At 41.4% G+C, this 17,357-nt stretch overlaps 4 protein-coding genes and 1 long non-coding RNA gene across 12 annotated transcripts in view; 3 read left to right on the top strand and 2 right to left on the bottom strand.

Annotated features, from left to right (window-relative positions):
* The first annotated feature begins 379 nt into the window (after positions 1-379).
* Positions 380-14,454, top strand: LOC307033783 (uncharacterized protein). Of its 6 annotated transcripts, none has more exons than XM_079672394.1 (4): positions 380-911; positions 2,542-2,625; positions 2,736-2,811; positions 2,900-3,463. In XM_079672394.1, the coding sequence occupies exons 1-4, from the start codon at positions 795-797 to the stop codon at positions 3,118-3,120; spliced, it is 498 nt and encodes a 165-aa protein (XP_079528520.1). In that variant the 5' UTR covers positions 380-794; the 3' UTR covers positions 3,121-3,463. The 6 variants fall into 6 exon arrangements, 3 of the variants coding, with proteins under 3 accessions (XP_079528520.1, XP_079528519.1, XP_079528521.1); XM_079672393.1 differs by lacking the exons at positions 2,736-2,811; positions 2,900-3,463 and adding exons at positions 13,267-13,342; positions 13,431-14,454 and having other exon boundaries at positions 415-911; XM_079672395.1 differs by lacking the exons at positions 380-911; positions 2,542-2,625; positions 2,736-2,811; positions 2,900-3,463 and adding exons at positions 11,333-11,558; positions 13,057-13,154; positions 13,267-13,342; positions 13,431-14,454.
* LOC307033784 lies at positions 1,614-2,855 on the bottom strand. The gene is made up of 3 exons (XR_013806647.1): positions 2,731-2,855; positions 2,518-2,615; positions 1,614-2,181 (listed from the first exon to the last, which is right to left on the bottom strand). It is a non-coding gene; the product is annotated as an uncharacterized lncRNA (long non-coding RNA).
* On the bottom strand, positions 3,785-7,698 carry LOC307033782 (uncharacterized protein). 3 transcript variants are annotated; one of them, XM_079672390.1, is made up of 5 exons: positions 7,265-7,698; positions 5,321-5,397; positions 4,804-5,237; positions 4,333-4,641; positions 3,785-4,247 (listed from the first exon to the last, which is right to left on the bottom strand). In XM_079672390.1, the coding sequence occupies exons 2-4, from the start codon at positions 5,362-5,364 to the stop codon at positions 4,397-4,399; spliced, it is 723 nt and encodes a 240-aa protein (XP_079528516.1). In that variant the 5' UTR covers positions 5,365-5,397; positions 7,265-7,698; the 3' UTR covers positions 3,785-4,247; positions 4,333-4,396. The 3 variants fall into 3 exon arrangements, with proteins under 3 accessions (XP_079528516.1, XP_079528517.1, XP_079528518.1); XM_079672391.1 differs by lacking the exon at positions 7,265-7,698 and adding an exon at positions 5,886-6,413; XM_079672392.1 differs by lacking the exons at positions 5,321-5,397; positions 7,265-7,698 and adding an exon at positions 5,886-6,414.
* On the top strand, positions 9,455-10,495 carry LOC307034579 (uncharacterized protein; the record flags this gene model as incomplete). Its single annotated transcript, XM_079673411.1, has 3 exons — positions 9,455-9,576; positions 9,665-10,038; positions 10,314-10,495. Exons 1-3 carry the CDS (start codon positions 9,545-9,547, stop codon positions 10,493-10,495), a joined length of 588 nt encoding a protein of 195 aa, XP_079529537.1. The 5' UTR covers positions 9,455-9,544.
* A 1,557-nt stretch (positions 14,455-16,011) lies between the features above and the next one.
* The window catches only part of polr2b (RNA polymerase II subunit B), a 36,022-nt gene continuing 34,676 nt past the window's right edge, over positions 16,012-17,357 (top strand). Inside the window, exon 1 of the mRNA XM_079673155.1 lies at positions 16,012-16,169. Within this exon, the coding sequence (XP_079529281.1) occupies positions 16,151-16,169 (19 nt within the window). The 5' untranslated portion in view covers positions 16,012-16,150. The remainder of the gene's footprint in view (positions 16,170-17,357) is intronic.

The following is a 17,357-nucleotide window of genomic DNA, read 5'->3' as shown; positions in this document are numbered from 1 at the left end:
TCCAAAATATACAGTATATGTACAGTATTTATACGTTTGTATAACTCCTCTGTCTCTTTCCGTGGTGCTGAAACTGTTAGAGACCATCAGACTGTGTGTGTGTGTGTGTGTGTGCGTGCGTGCGTGCCTGCGTACGTGTGTGTGTGAGAAACATGTACAAATACATGATGATAAACACACACACATATATTTAGGTATACAGTAAATGTATATGTGTGCGTTTATTTGTAATCATCTGTGGGCAGGGCTTGTGGCCGGTGGGGGGGGGCAGAGAGACAAAGACTGCAGCTGTGTGGGGGGGGCCCTCTTTCTTCCTGTGGGGGAGGGGGGGAGGATTAAACGGCTGATCTGCGACACATCTCTCTCTCACTCTCTCTCACACACACACACGCACTCTCTCTCTCTCACACACACACATACACACACTCTCTCTCACACACACACACACACATACACACACTCTCTCTCTCGGCGGCGGAGCTCCGCCAGCAGCGGAGAGTCGGGAGACAAAGAGAGAGACGGGAGAGAGCGAGAGACACCTGACCGTGTGACGACAGACAGGAAGAGGGAGACAGACAGACAGGCAGGCAGGCAGGCAGGCAGACAGACAGACAGACAGGAGGGGCAAACGGAGAGACGGCCTCAGCGCGGCTGCATGATGGCGGACCATCATGTGAGGGGGGGACGCGCTGTTCAGTGGGTATGTTCCGACAGACCGACCGTGTGTGTGTCCGCCGTCTGGACCGTGTGTGGTCGGTGTACCGGGGATAGTGATCAGTGTACCCGGGATAGTGATGGGGAACGCGGAGAGCATGGAGTCCCAGCTCGCGGTGATCCGGTCCAGAGCCGCTCCGGCCCGCCTCCCGATGCCCGAACCCACCGAGCTGGAGGAGAGGTTCTCCATCGCGATGGTAAATACACATATACATGATACATTATATACACACTGCACACTATATATATATATATATACCATTATTCACATTATACACACACATCCATAATACACAAGCTACACAGAATAGAAAACCACAATACATTTTTAATACACGCGCACACATATACGCACGCACACACACACACACACACAAATTGCTTGTTGTACTGTGAATTCATGGACACACTGATCAGGGATTATATACATCGTTTTTTTTAATATTTATTTTTCATTATTTTATTATTTTTTGGGGTTTTATGAATTTCACTTATTTGTATCTATATGTATTGTATCATTATGCATTTAAGTATTATTCTGGTTTTCCTTCAGTAGTCAGGTTAGGATCCTCCATCTGTTGATAAACTGTTCAGACAGAATATAGGCGAGTAAATAATGTACTAATATACAGTATCAAAGTATACAAATACATATACACATATACATACATACACATACATACACATACATATACATACATACATATATATACACACATATACATATATATACACATACATATATATACACATACATATACACATATACATACATATATATGTGTATATATATATATACACACATATATATGTATATATACATACATATATATGTGTATATATATACATACATATATATGTATATATATACACATACATACATACATACATAGTGTATATGTTGTAAATACATAAAATATAAACACAACTTTAGTTTTTGCTCCCATTGTTCATCATATTTCTAATAAGACCTTTTCTATGAACAAAAAAGACAATTTTCTCTTGAATATTAGACTATTATTACCAATATCACTCCTATTACTGTTATCACTACTATTATTACCAATATCACTCCTATTACTGTTATCACTACTATTATTACCAATATCACTCCTATTACTGTTATCACTACTATTATTACTAACCCTCACAAATTGGGTTCAATCCATGTTTTAATAACCCACCTCACAGCTGAGCTTTAAGCTGTCTGGAAAACAGACATTGGTTACTCGGGTTGGTGGAGAGGGGGGGGGGGGGGTCAGTGTCTGATGTGAACACCACTGGCCTCACGCAGCGCAACACGTCTCCTTCACAGAGAGTAGATCAGGTCTGTGGTCTGTTGGATGCGGAGAGTCTGGATGTGGGGAGGCTGGATGTGGAGAGGCTGGATGTGGGGTCCTGGTCTGGTGTGGGGGTCCTGGTATGCGGTTCTGAGGCCGGGTGGATGTGCCAGATTCTCTGAGACGCCTGTGGAGAGATTAACATTAAATGCACAGCTCTGGAGGACATTCAGTCAGAATTTGTGAACAATATTTGAGAGAAAACGGTCTTTTGTGTTCATAGAAAAAGTCTTAGATCTTTGATTTCAGCTCATGGACAATGGGAGCAAAAACAAAAGTGTTGCTTTTATATTTGTTCATAGTATGATATGTATCTGGTTCATATATATATATATATATATACAGTAGAGATATATGATGTGTATCTGGTTCATATATATATACACACAGTAGAGATATATGATGTGTATCTGGTAAATATATATATACACACATATATACACAAATATATATATATATTTACAGTACAGATGCTTCCTTTCTCCAGAACTCCATGAACCTCCCTCCTGATAAAGTGCGTCTGCTCCGGTCCTACGACAGCGACAAGAAGTGGGAGCTGATCTGTGAACAGGTGAGAGGAGAACCCTTTAGAACCACTAACACTACACACACCTGCAGAGCTCACTGTGTGTGTGTGTGTGTGTGTGTGTGTGTGATTACATTTGTTTTCACTAACCTCAGACGAGCACGGTGGACTCATCCTCGTGGCCGGGGGACGATGCTGAACTGGTAGCTACGAGCCAGGCTGTGGAAGAAGGCAAGTGAGACACAGTTAATGTATGAAGGAAAACATGTTCAAAAATAATAATCCTAATTCAAATGTGCTTTGTTTGGTACATGTTTAGATATGATCAAGAAAAGGCCCAAAGCAACTGCTTACCGACCTGGAGGCACTGTCGGGCCCGAAGCTGCTGCTCTCCTTCCTGATGTGTCTGTCCAGCCTGAAACTGCTGCCACCGCCCGGCCTGCTATTGCTGCCAGCCCGGCCTGCTGCTCAATACTGTGGGGTGAAGTGTCTTGCCCAGGGAGGGAGACACAACGACATGCTGACTGCAGTGGGGTTTGAACCTGTGCTCCCCTGATCCCAACGCCAACGCGCTGCACCACAGCCTCCCTGTACATAATTGTACACATAATCTGATTTGTATCCACTTGAGCTTTTTTACCTGTGTTTATGTTGTTGCCCTCCTTTATACTGAATCAATGAAGGTGAATGGTTGCTCAGTCAAAACAAAGTAAACAAACAAACATATATTTTGTTATATTGTGATTATAATTATTGATGTATTGGATTGTTCTTCTTAATTTGTGTTATAGTTTTCAAAATACTGTTATATTTAATACTTATACTCATGTTTTTGAGTTATTAAATTTGTATTTACATATATAAATATATATATTTGCTATTATTCAGCGTGTGTGAGTTGTTGTGTGGTTGAAAGTATATGGATGTTCCTCTACCACCCCCGACTGGACACAAAAATGTACTTGCCTGCTTCACATAGTGTCACTCTCATTACTGCCTGAAACTTGCCCTGGACTAGCTTCAAATTGACCGTGTCATGCATGATATTAAAGGGGGGACTCTCCCTTTAATATCAGAATGTTGTTACATGTATTCATATCATAAACTGCTTGGTATGTGTGAGCTGTATAACTGTAGACTGCAGACTGCCCTCTTTCAACTAAGCAGCTTCCCACCTGACAAACACAGGCTGTCCTCTGAAAAGTCCACCTGGAGTGTGGTGATTTAGCTATTTCTTTTAAAGTGACAGATGGAATGAGTTGAAATCACAGAGAAATATCTTTGTGAGAAAAAAGAGCATTAATTGAACATAAATAAAGGAACAGTAACAAATAAAGTTGAACTATTTACAATAATATAACAAATAATAACAATAATAAACAGTAAAAACACACAAGAATAAAATACACAGCAAACAAATTCAAATATATACAAAGTACCCAGAACCCACTAGTCATGGTCTGGGTTAAAGAACCTCCTGAACTTAGTGTGCAAATCGCACTTCAGTTGGTCTGAGCGGCGCCTCTTACTCAGGGCAGACTTTATCCTCTCCCCCAGGTAGGCCTGGAGACATGCTGTATCTTTTGGCCTCCACCCGGGAAGCCAGATGCCCTTTGCCTCCCCATCAATGGCTATGACCTCCGCCTTGAGGTTCAGGTCCTTGGTTTCTGAGAAGGAACATTTACATTAGTACATGCATCAGATGTCATTCCCTTGCCAATAAGCAGTTGCACATTTGTGTTTGTTAGTTACCTTTTATTTGCAGGACATCCAGCTTCCAGAGGAAGAAAGCCCGCTGGAGAGAGGAGAGTTTTTCCTATGGCGTAATGTTCTCAGAATAGTGAGGGCGAAGTACTTCCGCCAGGTCTGCATCCAGCTCTTCTAGGCTCTTGGCCTCTGTCCTCTGGACCCTGGGCGATGGCGTCTGTGAACCTGGGCTGGTACTCACGGCCTGCGGTGATGCAGGGGATGGAGGGGATGGAGGTGATGGAGGTGACGGGGGTGGTGCTGCGGCTCCTGCAGGCGGTGGCGTTTGTGAACCTGGCTCTTCTTGCTGCTGATCTGGAAGTGGGACAGAGACATGATTTATTGCACTTAAAAATCATTCTGAAAACCACAGTGAATAATAATAATAATAATAATAATAATAATAATAATGACAAAAACACTATTTTAAAATGTTCCACTGAAAAGTGCAGAGAGAAAAAAACGGGTTGAACATGCCTGCCTCTGGCTGGGTCCTTGGGGGTCCTTGGGGGATCAGGGTGTGGAATAAATCGAGCCGGGCAGAGAGACTGTCCCCGAGGTCCCTGAATCTCTGACCCAGGGTTGCCTCTCTCCCTGCCAGATACACCCCCAGCTCTTCCTGAACCTGGCTCCACCTCTCCCCGAACCTCACATCTATCTGCTGGGTCATCTGTTCTTGCAGGTCCTGGAGCTCCCTCTTCCACTCCTGGCTGATGCTGGATATAAGGGACCTCATCTGCCCCACCTCGTCCTGGAACACCTGCATAAATACCTGCTGGGTAACGTCTCTGCGCTCTTGAACATCCAGGGCCGAGCAGTCTGAGCCAGCAACTGAATGCTGGGCATCGTTCATCTCAAATATATCGGTGCTATCGTCGTCCCCGGAAGGATCCAGAAGGCTGTGCTCCATTCTGTCATTTCACAAATAAGCAGAGATTTCAGTGTTTGAGTGATTTGAATGATCTGTGAGCTGAGCATGGTAAAGTTTCCTCACCTTTTGCTTGTCGAAGTGCACCGGAATGCAGCTGTATGGCTCATGTCTCACTTCTGTCCGGCTGCCCTCCCTATGGACTGTATAGAAACAGAGAAAAGTTGGGTCTCCAAAAACGTCTCCAAGCTCTGTGTGTCACCAAAGGCAAAGACAAATCATTGTATTCTCCTCACCTGCTGCCTTTATATCGTCAAAGCACAAATACATGCCCCCAAAAGCCAATTGCTAAGTCATGACATCTCTGGGTTAGGGTTTGGGGTTAGCCTAACCCTAACCCCCAGCCAGTGTTGTTGTTCTTCCCCTATGTTCCACTGTCTTTATTTATTAATAAAGACCTGCTTTCTCAGTCTTTTCAATTCACTTTAGTCCTGCCCTACAAGTAGATGAAACGCAGTGAGAATTCTGCATGTGTGACTTGTTGTTGAATTGATGTGATTATTTATTTCTAGCATACAATGGACGAGCCATTAGAGACGGGATAAACATGAAACAAAATGACCACCAATACCAGGTATTTTAACTGATTACCATAACTTAGACTGATATCATTCATTACATTACATGTTACCTGTAAAAGATCCTCTGCCTCCATGACAGTTTTAGGTTCAGTCATTTTTATTGAGAGTTGCTTTTAAAAAAATGGTATTCAACTCCTTTGATCAGATTGCGTCCACGTTAATCCATAATGCCAGGGCCGTGGGAAGTAGGGGTGCTGAGGGTGATGCAGCACCCCCTGGTGGAGGACAGGGGATCTGCACTTCCACAAGATATAATACCAAAAAAAACGAATTTTCAGCCTTGATGTAACAACATTCATAATTAAATAAAGATAACACCCTAATTTCAACCCGGTTACATTTTCCATTTGCCCTGTACGATGGGCGCTGTAGTGATGAAAGTGAGGGATGTTGGCTTAGCAGGCGCCCGCAACTCACAGCCAAAGTGAGAGAGATAGAGAGAGGGGATACCGCGGGGATACGTTATATATACTGATATTCTGTACAAACTGTGAAGTCCACTGAGACAAATGTAACATTTGTGATATTGGGCTATATAAATAAACATTGATTGATTGATTGATTGATGGTTATCTCAGTGAGTCTCAAACGTTTTGATCACTATTTATGTAAACAAATATTTCCAAGGCACACCTTTATAATTATTAGGATAAATCAAAACAGGTTTGAAATCATTCCAATGTATACCCTGCTATAGGACAGTGAACCAAAAATATTGTTTGAAACTGGAGAAATTTAAAAATATGCATAAATAAATAAATGTTAACTGGTAAAATAAGATATGAATGAACAATACAAATAAAATAAGTTACATTTATTTTTTATTGGCTATGGTAGGTTATTGGAAATGTTCACATACTTATTTGATTAATAAAATGCAAACCGATCTGTTGTACCCTCTAGATCAGTCTAGTATTTGGGCGCTCAAAGTGCAACAGGTTGAAGCATTTGACTTTAAAATGTTAAAAAAATCTTCCCGGGGGGACACCCCCGGACCCCCCTAGAGGATGTGAAGTCCACCCCTCCAATTAAAACATGTTATAATACTAAATAAATTTGAAGCCTTGTTATATAAGCTGTCCACCATGTCAATATGTTTCTCTTTTTGTAGTGTATTGGTCTTTTGTAGAGGTTTTTCATTGCCAGCTAAAATCTTGCCTATAGGGCAGCACATTGGTCAGAACCAGCCCTGGTGTCATCCCCACAGCCCCCCCCCCCATTTGAAACATGTTCCCACGGCTATGCATAATGCTGCTCTCCGCAGCGTGCGTAAAACTGGCCTGCACAGACGTCCTTATTCCTTTGATGGAGCGTTTAATCATTCTAGCCATAACATTTGACTCGTTTGGCTCATATGTTCATTTGCGTCTGCATTCATTAATTAAATCACAACAAGCATGACTCATTCGTGTTTTCCTCTTTTACTCACGAGTCCCACGCGCACTGCCTCGCGTACAAACATTTCCAAAACGAGGCCGGCGTCAGTCCTCCTCTCTTTTGTGTTTCCACGCGACTCACGGAGGTTTCAATAAGGACATCTTTGTATCCCTCTTTGCAGCGGGCCATCCACAGAAAAGGGGTTTCCAAAAAATAGTATCCATTAATGAGGCAGGTTTTTTACTATAAAGCGGCCAAAATCATAAAAATATAAGAAAGAAATATAACTCAAAGCAAAGTGCCGCTGAGGCACCCGTCAGCGAATCTTACGCATTGGTAAAAATCAAGGTCCGAACAAAAGTCGTTTTCGTGCAATTTATTATACACACATCAAGCCTTTTCTTCCTTCTTACCCGATGGTAAAAAACAATAGGCCTACCGGGTGCGCCGCGCACTACCACCTGTTTCCCATATTTATAATGAGCCGGTCTCCCCTCCCCCGGTGCCCAAAGGCTGCCTTTACAAAAACAGAGGCACAGTACAACTTATTTGATAAACTTAAATAAGAATTAAAAGGAAGATTTACTTTAAAAAAAAAAAGAACAATAAAATAAATGGATAACTATTAACTTAAGCCCCAAGCCTGTTTTTCAGGTTTCAGGCTCAAAAATGACATTCCCAGAACAAATGACCATATCTTCTAAAAGGGTTAAATTAATAATCTTTTTTCTCAGAGTAATAATAAACCTGTGAGTTGGATGTAGAAAAGTCAGAATCAATATAGATGTTTTTTATTTTAAAGAAAACTCAGATTGAACATGGTAAAAAACTGTAAATTATAGTGACCGTCCAAAATATATGTTGTACTTATAGTGAAAACTAACCTTGGATGATGGGTTACTAGACTAAAAGCTTTAGGAATCCAAAGTACAACATATAATAAGTACCCTGTATCAAGATTGATGCATAACAAGTGATATTTTACCTTTTTAGACAGATTTAGCAAAAAACTCTTCTGGGGCCATTTGGGTGGATTTTCCATATCTGGCCCCCCTTCTTCGATTTTGACATATGACATCTCTTCCTGATCGTTAGAGCCAATAGAATCGAAGGGAAATCGTCCCGCACACACTCATCTTAAAAAAAAAAGATGGCCTAACCCTGCTCTACTATTTTTACATTACATTACATTACATTACATTATGTATAATGTAATGTAATGTACTATTTTAAAACGGAATTGCAGTTTTATTACTTATAGATTATCAGAACATTTCAAAGGGGACACAGCCACATTGGATATTAACCTCTGGATTAACTTCATCATCGTTGTTATCGTTTTAATGCCATTGAAGACCAGTTTCGACCAGACAAAGGTAAGCCATAGGGTTGTGGGCTACCTAGCGCCACTTGTTTTGATGTACATTTTTGTTGATAACGTCGCGAGTTTGTATCTTTCAGTGTTGAGGTGGGCACCGTTAGATTCTGTGTCTTTATGATCATAAACGATGTGTTGGATGTGCTGCTAGGATAAGTAATAAGGGAGCTAGGAGTGATTTTCGGTGCAGTAATAGGTTAGCATTTTTCGCTCGGGGCTAATTCAGAGGCTCACTGTTAGCATTGTGTGTTTTTTTTTTAAAGAAAATGAAAAAGATCAGTTAAATTAGTTTTTTCCCCGTTATATTAATATCAAATATTCATATTTTATTAAATATTAAGGTTCCTTAGACGTTTTTTCCTGCAAATGACGCGATTTCGGCCCCGGAACCGGGTCCTTGGGGCTTAAGAGGTTTTAAATAATATAAGCTCATAGACATGGCTTCATCATTATTTGTTAGACGCTTTTATCCAAAGCAACTTACGTGCTCAATACTCTGGGCAACCCCCACAGGAGCAATTTGGGGTGAAGTGTCTTGCCCAGGGACACAACGACATGCTGACTGCCGAAAATAATGTGTATGACGCTGCTGCTGGATATCTCAACTCAGCATTTAATATTTACGAGTTGATTTACATTTTATATTAGCATGTTATTTGAATGTATACATTCAAAAATATAGGGACAATATATTAGCCAATCACTTCAATATGTACAGTAACTAAAGCCGTCAGATACATTTGGCATAGTGCAAAGTAATGCTTAAAAGTCATGCCATCTCAGGCCAGGGAAGCTTGGGGCTACAGATGACCCAGACCAGGCTGGGGAGATTTCTGGGGTATGAAGTGTTTTGACACATGACTGTAAATAGTCCGCGGGCTTGAATGTCCACAAAAACAAGCCCGGCTAGGGATATAATAAAATGGGGGTCTGCTGAAGAGCCATCATTTCGATATGGCTGCGATGGAGACGAGCGCGCCTGAGAGGTAATAAGTAGCCTTTGTATTTATACTAAATAATATATCTCTCTCTATGTCTCTCTCTCATTCCCTCTCATTCCCTCTCTGTTCACAGGGCAATGGAGAGAAGGGTTGTGTTCTGCCTGCTCTGCAACACCCCTCAGCTTTCAATCGGAACTCACCTGCACAGGGTGTGCATGAAAGAACACACCCCGGAGCAGCGAGAGATGGAGGAAGTGAGGGCCAAGACTTCCCAGAAGCACTTCAACAGAGAGGGCAGGGTGTGGAAGTTCTCTGAGCTGGAGACGTTCTGTAAAGACGCTGCATCCTGTGTCGCCCTGTGCCAACGCCTTGAGAGTCGGGGGTTGTTAGTGGCTGACAGTCCTCCGACCTACCAGCACATTGAACCATCAAAGGGGTATGAATATTCAGTGTTTCCCCTACCATTGTCTTGGCCAACGGAGCCCCGCGCCCCCACTGAGATTCAAGGTGTTTTTAATTTTTTAATTATTATTATCATTTGTTATAAATATATATAGTAACCAAATTGCAACTGAAGTAATCTATCTACGGTCACTTTTCACATTGAACATGTGCTCTTTTATTAAAACACATATATTACCAAACCATATTGTTGGTATTATTGCACTGACACGAGATGTATCGCAGAGACCATGCTTGGGCCATTTCTAACCATAATGTTTCTGTGTATGTGTGTTACTTGAATGTCATTAGGTCGCACGACATTGACATCCTTGCTGCAGCAGAGGATGACATGGACTTTTTCAAGTCTAGACTGGTGGTCGGCCATTCCCTTCCTAAAGCTGCCGTCACCTCACTACGCAGCTACTGCGTGGCCATCATGCTTTTGCGGCATAGAATAGCTGCAAACGCAGTAGTGAAATTTGAGGTAAATCCTCCTGACTGCAGCCTTCCAAATGAATAAACATACTACATACACACTGTACTCAGACTGAACTGTGTGTGTGTGTGTGTGTGTGTGTGTGTGTGTGTGTGTGTGTTAAAATAAAATATTTGAAGAAATTGAACTGTCTTTGTCCGTAGTTTTTCATGCACATCCGGCTCCTAAACGAGTCTATTTCTTACTATACATTACTAGCCACATCTCAACCTTAAAATGTAAGCTCATTCCACATGCTACACCCAGCTAATTCATATAGTGTCCCTTTAATCACTTCACCTGGAGTTATTAGGCTACTTGTACTTTATGTTACATTCTTTGTTGATTAACTTTTGAAAAATAGTTATGGTAGCTAATTTCACAAGACTTTACCCAGAGAACAGGCTGCTCCACAGCACTTTAGACAACCAGGGTGTGCACACACCATTTTTACCCGGGAATAGTGTTCTAAACATGGGTACATTGGTCTTAAAACTCGGGGGGAACTGTTTTAATGCAGGAGACAGAGTCATGCGATGAAAACTGGTAGTTCAGATTCTGCTATTTCTGCAGAAATAGCAGAATCTGAACATGTGCCATATCTACACTTCATGTCGTCCTATGTCTTGCCGACTACAGACTGAGCCTGAAACAAACAGAGCTTCCTATGAAAAGTTATTAATTAATTGCAGAAATATGCAATTTTGAGTAAAACACACACATGTCGGCCAAAACACAAGACACCAAACCAGGGTGCACACACACACTTTTGGGGGAAATACTTGGCGCCCTCCTGTGGGAAACAGAGGGATCATCGTATGTCTCCCACTTGTGCAAACATTTAAACGTCCACTGACACACACCCCCAGTGCACCCACGGCCAGCTCGCCGGTTTTTGTTTTCCCTCAAGAACGCTAACGAAAAAGCTCTATAATGGCAGGCAAACATTTTTACTTGACTTCTTTTCTAAAAAGAATATAATTCACAAGAAGAAAGAGGCTAGCAGCACCGAAGCTACAAGTGAAGCTGCTAAATCATCAGAAGAGCCGCCTAAAGACGTGGATAATGACACCGACTTCACCTGGCAGAACCTGGAGCAGACCTGCAGGTACACGTGTGTGTGTGTGTGTGTGTGTGTGTGTGTGTGTGTACGAACTGCGCATGCGTGAATGGCAATAACTCTCCATACCATCAGGCGGCGGTAGTGTGTATTCGTCATTCAAAACAGGCAACAACCGGAAGACAGAGAAGAAGAACAGACTGCGTGATATAAACAAACAACAAATAGCCTTTGCGTTAGCTTCACCTTAGCATGTGTTCTTTGCAGGTGTTTGTTAATGTTTGACGTGGTGTTTACAGCAGTGGATAACAGCTTCTGGCCTGGACACAGTTTGCACCTCACCGTCACATTCCTGTCTATTCTTCGGACGAACTCAGCCATGTTTATGCAGCACTGCACGTGGAGATGTGGACGCGCAGATTACGTACATATAAACCTGCGGCGGAAACCCCTCTTGTCTGTCAGTGTGATTATGACAGATTTTTAGTAAGTAACAAAGTAACTTGTGTCGGGGCAATGTTAGTAACTGTAGTGTGATTACTGAATTATAAAAGTAGCGCGTTACACTACTCCGTTACCGACAAAAGTAATAGTATTACAGTAACGCGTTACACCCAACTCTGATGTCTAGCTATAGGTAGCCTTGTTGTTTAGCTTTGTAGCATACATGCTAGGAAAGCCAACTATAATGTAATTATATGGGATTAATGGGGGAGAATTTGGCACCCTCTATCAAAAGTTATTCAAATGTGATATTCCGAAACTGCTATTTTCTGCATCTATAGCGCTTTCTGAACATAAAACTCAAAGAATATTCACGTGGCCATGTTACTGTTAACGGCCGCTAGTTTAGGGACAGCGTCCTTCAGTGAAATATCTATCAAACTCTAATTTGATATGCTATAACGTCACCCGCTACAGTTTAAGCCACACTTTCTGTCATTATCCCTGTTATCTTGTGTACAGTTTATCATGTCATTACTGTTGAAAGTGAAAGGCACTGCGTCCCGTTAGCGTTGACGCTAGCTAAAGGTTAGCATCGCTAAATGACGTTACCCACTACAATTTAAGCCACAATTCTAATTTTGGGTTAACCAGCTCATGCCTTAACATTGATCATTTTAATGATATTAACTTGACGTTATACATACCCCTCGACTTTCCATTTTGCATTCAAAAACAGACTATTACTCATGTATAAATACATACTCGTTGATACCTATACTTTACATAATAATATAAAGTACAAGTATAAACGCGTAGTATAAACACATTAACAGTACAACATAGGTCTTATTTGTGACATGTCTTCTCGACTGTTGTGTTTTATACTGCACGTTTATGGCCTATGTTATTTGCTGTTTATTTTTATTCAAATGTAATTGTGTCAATACTTTATTCCACCGTTTGAATGCCTGAACGCATTTGGGATAGTTAAAGTATCCATCCGTCAGGTATAAAGCAATGTTAGGGTATCAATTACCTCTTGTAAACTGCCATTTTTTCGTATACAAGTTATGTATGTTGTTTTTGTCTATGCTGTCAGGCATTACAGTGAGAAGCATGGAGATGGCAGCACCAGTTCTCTGCATCCTGAATCCCCAAGCTCCAGGGGATCGCACACAGGAAAAGTTGCAAATCATGGTCACATCATAGTGTCATATCAATATCAGCACTCCTGCTAAATGTGTTGTTTTATTTTGGTTATTAAAAACTGGCATCAAATTATCATTACATTTGTTTTCACTAAACTCAGACGAGCACGGTGGACTCATCCTCGTGGCCGGGGGACGATGCTGAACTGGTAGCTGCGAGCCAGGCTGTGGAAGAAGGCAAGTGAGACACAGTTAATGTATGAAGGAAAACATGTTCAAAAATAATAATCCTAATTCAAATGTGCTTTGTTTGGTACATGTTTAGATATGATCAAGAAAAGGCCCAAAGCAACTGCTTACCGACCTGGAGGCACTGTCGGGCCCGAAGCTGCTGCTCTCCTTCCTGATGTGTCTGTCCAGCCTGAAACTGCTGCCGCCGCCCGGCCTGCTATTGCTGCCAGCCCGGCCTGCTGCTCAATACTGTGGGGTGAAGTGTCTTGCCCAGGGAGGGAGACACAACGACATGCTGACTGCAGTGGGGTTTGAACCTGTGCTCCCCTGATCCCAACGCCAACGCGCTGCACCACGGCCTCCCTGTACATAATTGTACACATAATCTGATTTGTATCCACTTGAGCTTTTTTTACCTGTGTTTATGTTGTTGCCCTCCTTTATACTGAATCAATGAAGGTCAATGGTTGCTCAGTCAAAACAAAGTAAACAAACAAACATATCTTTTGTTATATTGTGATTATAATTATTGATGTATTGGATTGTTCTTCTTAATTTGTTATAGTTTTCAAAATAATGTTATATTTAATACTTATACTCATGTTTTTGAGTTATTAAATTTGTATTTACATATATAAATATATATATTTGCTATTATTCAGCGTGTGTGAGTTGTTATGTGGTTGAAAGTATATGGATGTTCCTCTAACACCACCAACTGGACACAAAAATGTACTTGCCTGCTTCACATAGTGTCACTCTCATTACTGCCTGAAACTTGCCCTGGACTAGCTTCAAATTGACCGTGTCATGCATGATATTAAAGGGGGGACTCTCCCTTTAATATCAGAATGTTGTTACATGTATTCATATCATAAACCGCTTGGTATGTGTGAGCTGTAGAACTGTATAACTGTAGACTGCAGACTGCCCTCTTTCAACTAAGCAGCTTCCCACCTGACAAACACAGGCTGTCCTCTGAAAAGTCCACCTGGAGTGTGGTGATTTAGCTATTTCTTTTAAAGTGACAGATGGAATGAGTTGAAATCACAGACAAATATCTTTATGAGAAAAAAGAGCATTTATTGAACATAAATAAAGGAACAGTAACAAGTGGATATATTTGCGATGCTGCATCACTGTGTGTTTGTGTGTGTGTGTTGCGGCAGCGGCAGCAATACTCTGACACACATATAATCGACACGTGAACCATCAGATCCTCCTTCGCACTCTCCAAGAACTTGGAGTTTCAGGCTCTGCACTTTCCCTCCTCACCTCATACCTCAAAGACCTACAGGGTAACTTGGAGAGGGTCCGAGTCCGACCCTTGTCAATTAACTACAGGGGTCCCTCAGGGCTCTGTTCTTGGTCCCCTCCTCTTCTCCTTGTACACAAACTCGCTCTCACTCTCAGTGAATGTCTGCTCATCACCTCAAGCTCAACCTTGATAAGACTGAACTGCTTTTCCTTCCGGGAAAAGATTGTCCCACTCTTGACCTAACAATCAACATCGGCCCCTCTGTTGTTTCCCCGACTCAGACTGCAAGGAATCTGGGTGTGACCCTAGATAACAAACTGTCCTTCACTGCAAACATCTCTGCTACAACCCGCTGCTGCAGATAAACGCTTTACAACATCAGGAGGATACGTCCCCAGCTGACCCAGAAAGAGACGCAGGTTCTGGTCCAGGCTCTCGTCATCTCACGCCTAGACTACTGCAACTCCCTCCTGGCTGGTCTACCTGCATGTGCCATCCGACCTCTGCAGCTCATCCAGAATGCAGCGGCTCGTCTGGTCTTCAACCTTCCTAAATGTTCCCACACCACGCCGCTCCTCCGCTCCCTTCACTGGCTTCCAGTAACTGCTAGAATCCACTTCAAGACACTGGTACTTGCGTACCATGCTGTGAATGGATCTGGCCCTTCCTACATCCAGTACATGGTTAAACCGTACACCCCAGCACGTGCACTCCGCTCTGCATCAGCCAAACAGCTCGCTGCACCCGCACTGCGAGGGGGACCCAAGTTCCCATCAGCAGAAACACGTGGGTTTGCTATCCTGGCTCCAAAATGGTGGAATGAGCTCCCCATTGAAATCAGGACAGCAGAAAGCTTACACATCTTCTTCAGACTGAAAACTCATCTCTTTGGACTCCACTTCCAGAGATAGAATTACTAACAAAGCACTTATATACTAATAAAGGACTTGCTTATCTAAAGCCAGTTGAGTAGCACTTGAAATGTTTGGCTCTATGAAACCTGATGAACTTATATGATTCTGTTTTCTTCAAGTTTGTATCTTGTTGGTCGAACGCACTTATTGTAAGTCGCTTTGGATAAAAGCGTCAGCTAAATGCAATGTAATGTAATATAATATAATATAGTGTTTGTGATCTGCAGTGTTGTCATTCTTCTTTCAACAGCAAGACCGCTAACATACTATTTTAACAATCTCACTCCCTGTCATTTACATATTTAATATAGTTTGGCTTCTCGCCATCATTTGCTGTGGCCCACTGATGTTAACGATCGTCACTGAAAGGCTGCCTGCCAAACGTAAACATTCAGCCACGTGACTTGCAAAGTCTCACGAGAGTTTTACACAAGCCAGATCCTTTCTAGCCATTGCCGTCCAGTAGGTGGCGGTAATGCAGCTATTCGTTGGTTGCCAATAAACGCCACAGAAGAAGAACAAGAAAAAGAAGAAGGAGACCGGAAGTCACGTGTGTGTCTCCGGAGCGCGCTGTTCGTCACAAAGTCGTGTATTTTATCCGGAGATAAAAGCGATAAAAGATTACAGATATAAAACATAAAGATGTACGAGCCGGAAGAAGGTGAACTGATGATTAACCTCTCACACACTATTATATATCTATCTATATGCTAACTGTAACTGTTAACTCCATTCAGAACATTCAAAACAGCAGGCTGCTAACATGCTAACGTTAGCTGATGATTAACGTCTCACATACTATTATATATATATATATATATATATATATATATATATATATATATATATATATATATATTTATCCATATGCTAACTGTAACTGTTAACTCCATTCAGAACATTCAAAACAGCAGGCTGCTAACATGCTAACGTTAGATGATGATTAACCTCTTACCTACTATTATATATTTATATATATATATATATATATATATATATCCATATGCTAACTGTATCTGTTAACTCCATTCAGAACATTCAAAACAGCAGGCTGCTAACATGCTAACGTTAGCTTTATATAATAATAATATCTGTGGTCATCTGATGACAGAAAGAGTCAGAGCTCAAGCTGTAACTGGTACTCTTTCAATAGTTATACTATTATATTACTTTAATACTAACTATTAAAAACAGCAGGCTGCTAACATTTAACTCATTTACATTTATCTCATCCACATGTTGTGTGTCTCTAACATGTTGTTTCTAACATGTTGTGTGTCTCTAACATGTTGTTTTCTAACATGTTGTGTGTCTCTGACATGTTGTCTCTAACATGTTGTTTCTAACATGTTGTGTGTCTCTAACATGTTGTTTCTAACATGTTGTGTGTCTCTGACATGTTGTTTTCTAACATGTTGTGTGTCTCTGACATGTTGTTTCTAACATGTTGTGTATCTCTGACATGTTGTTTCTAACATGTTGTGTGTCTCTAACATGTTGTTTCTAACATGTTGTGTGTCTCTAACATGTTGTTTCTAACATGTTGTGTGTCTCTGACATGTTGTTTTCTAACATGTTGTGTGTCTCTGACATGTTGTTTCTAACATGTTGTGTATCTCTGACATGTTGTTTCTAACATGTTGTGTGTCTCTAACATGTTGTTTCTAACATGTTGTGGGTCTCTAACATGTTGTTTCTAACATGTTGTGTGTCTGACATGTTGTTTCTAACATGTTGTGTGTCTCTGACATGTTGTTTCTAACATGTTGTGTGTCTCTGACATGTTGTTTCTAACATGTTGTGTGTCTCTAACATGTTGTTTCTAACATGTTGTGGGTCTCTAACATGT

Source organism: Notothenia rossii (genome assembly GCF_949606895.1).
Source record: "Notothenia rossii genome assembly, chromosome: 3".
NCBI classification, from domain to species: domain Eukaryota; kingdom Metazoa; phylum Chordata; class Actinopteri; order Perciformes; family Nototheniidae; genus Notothenia; species Notothenia rossii.
The sequence above is the reverse complement of the archived record's forward strand: the minus strand, read 5'-3'. Positions and strand labels throughout refer to the sequence as shown.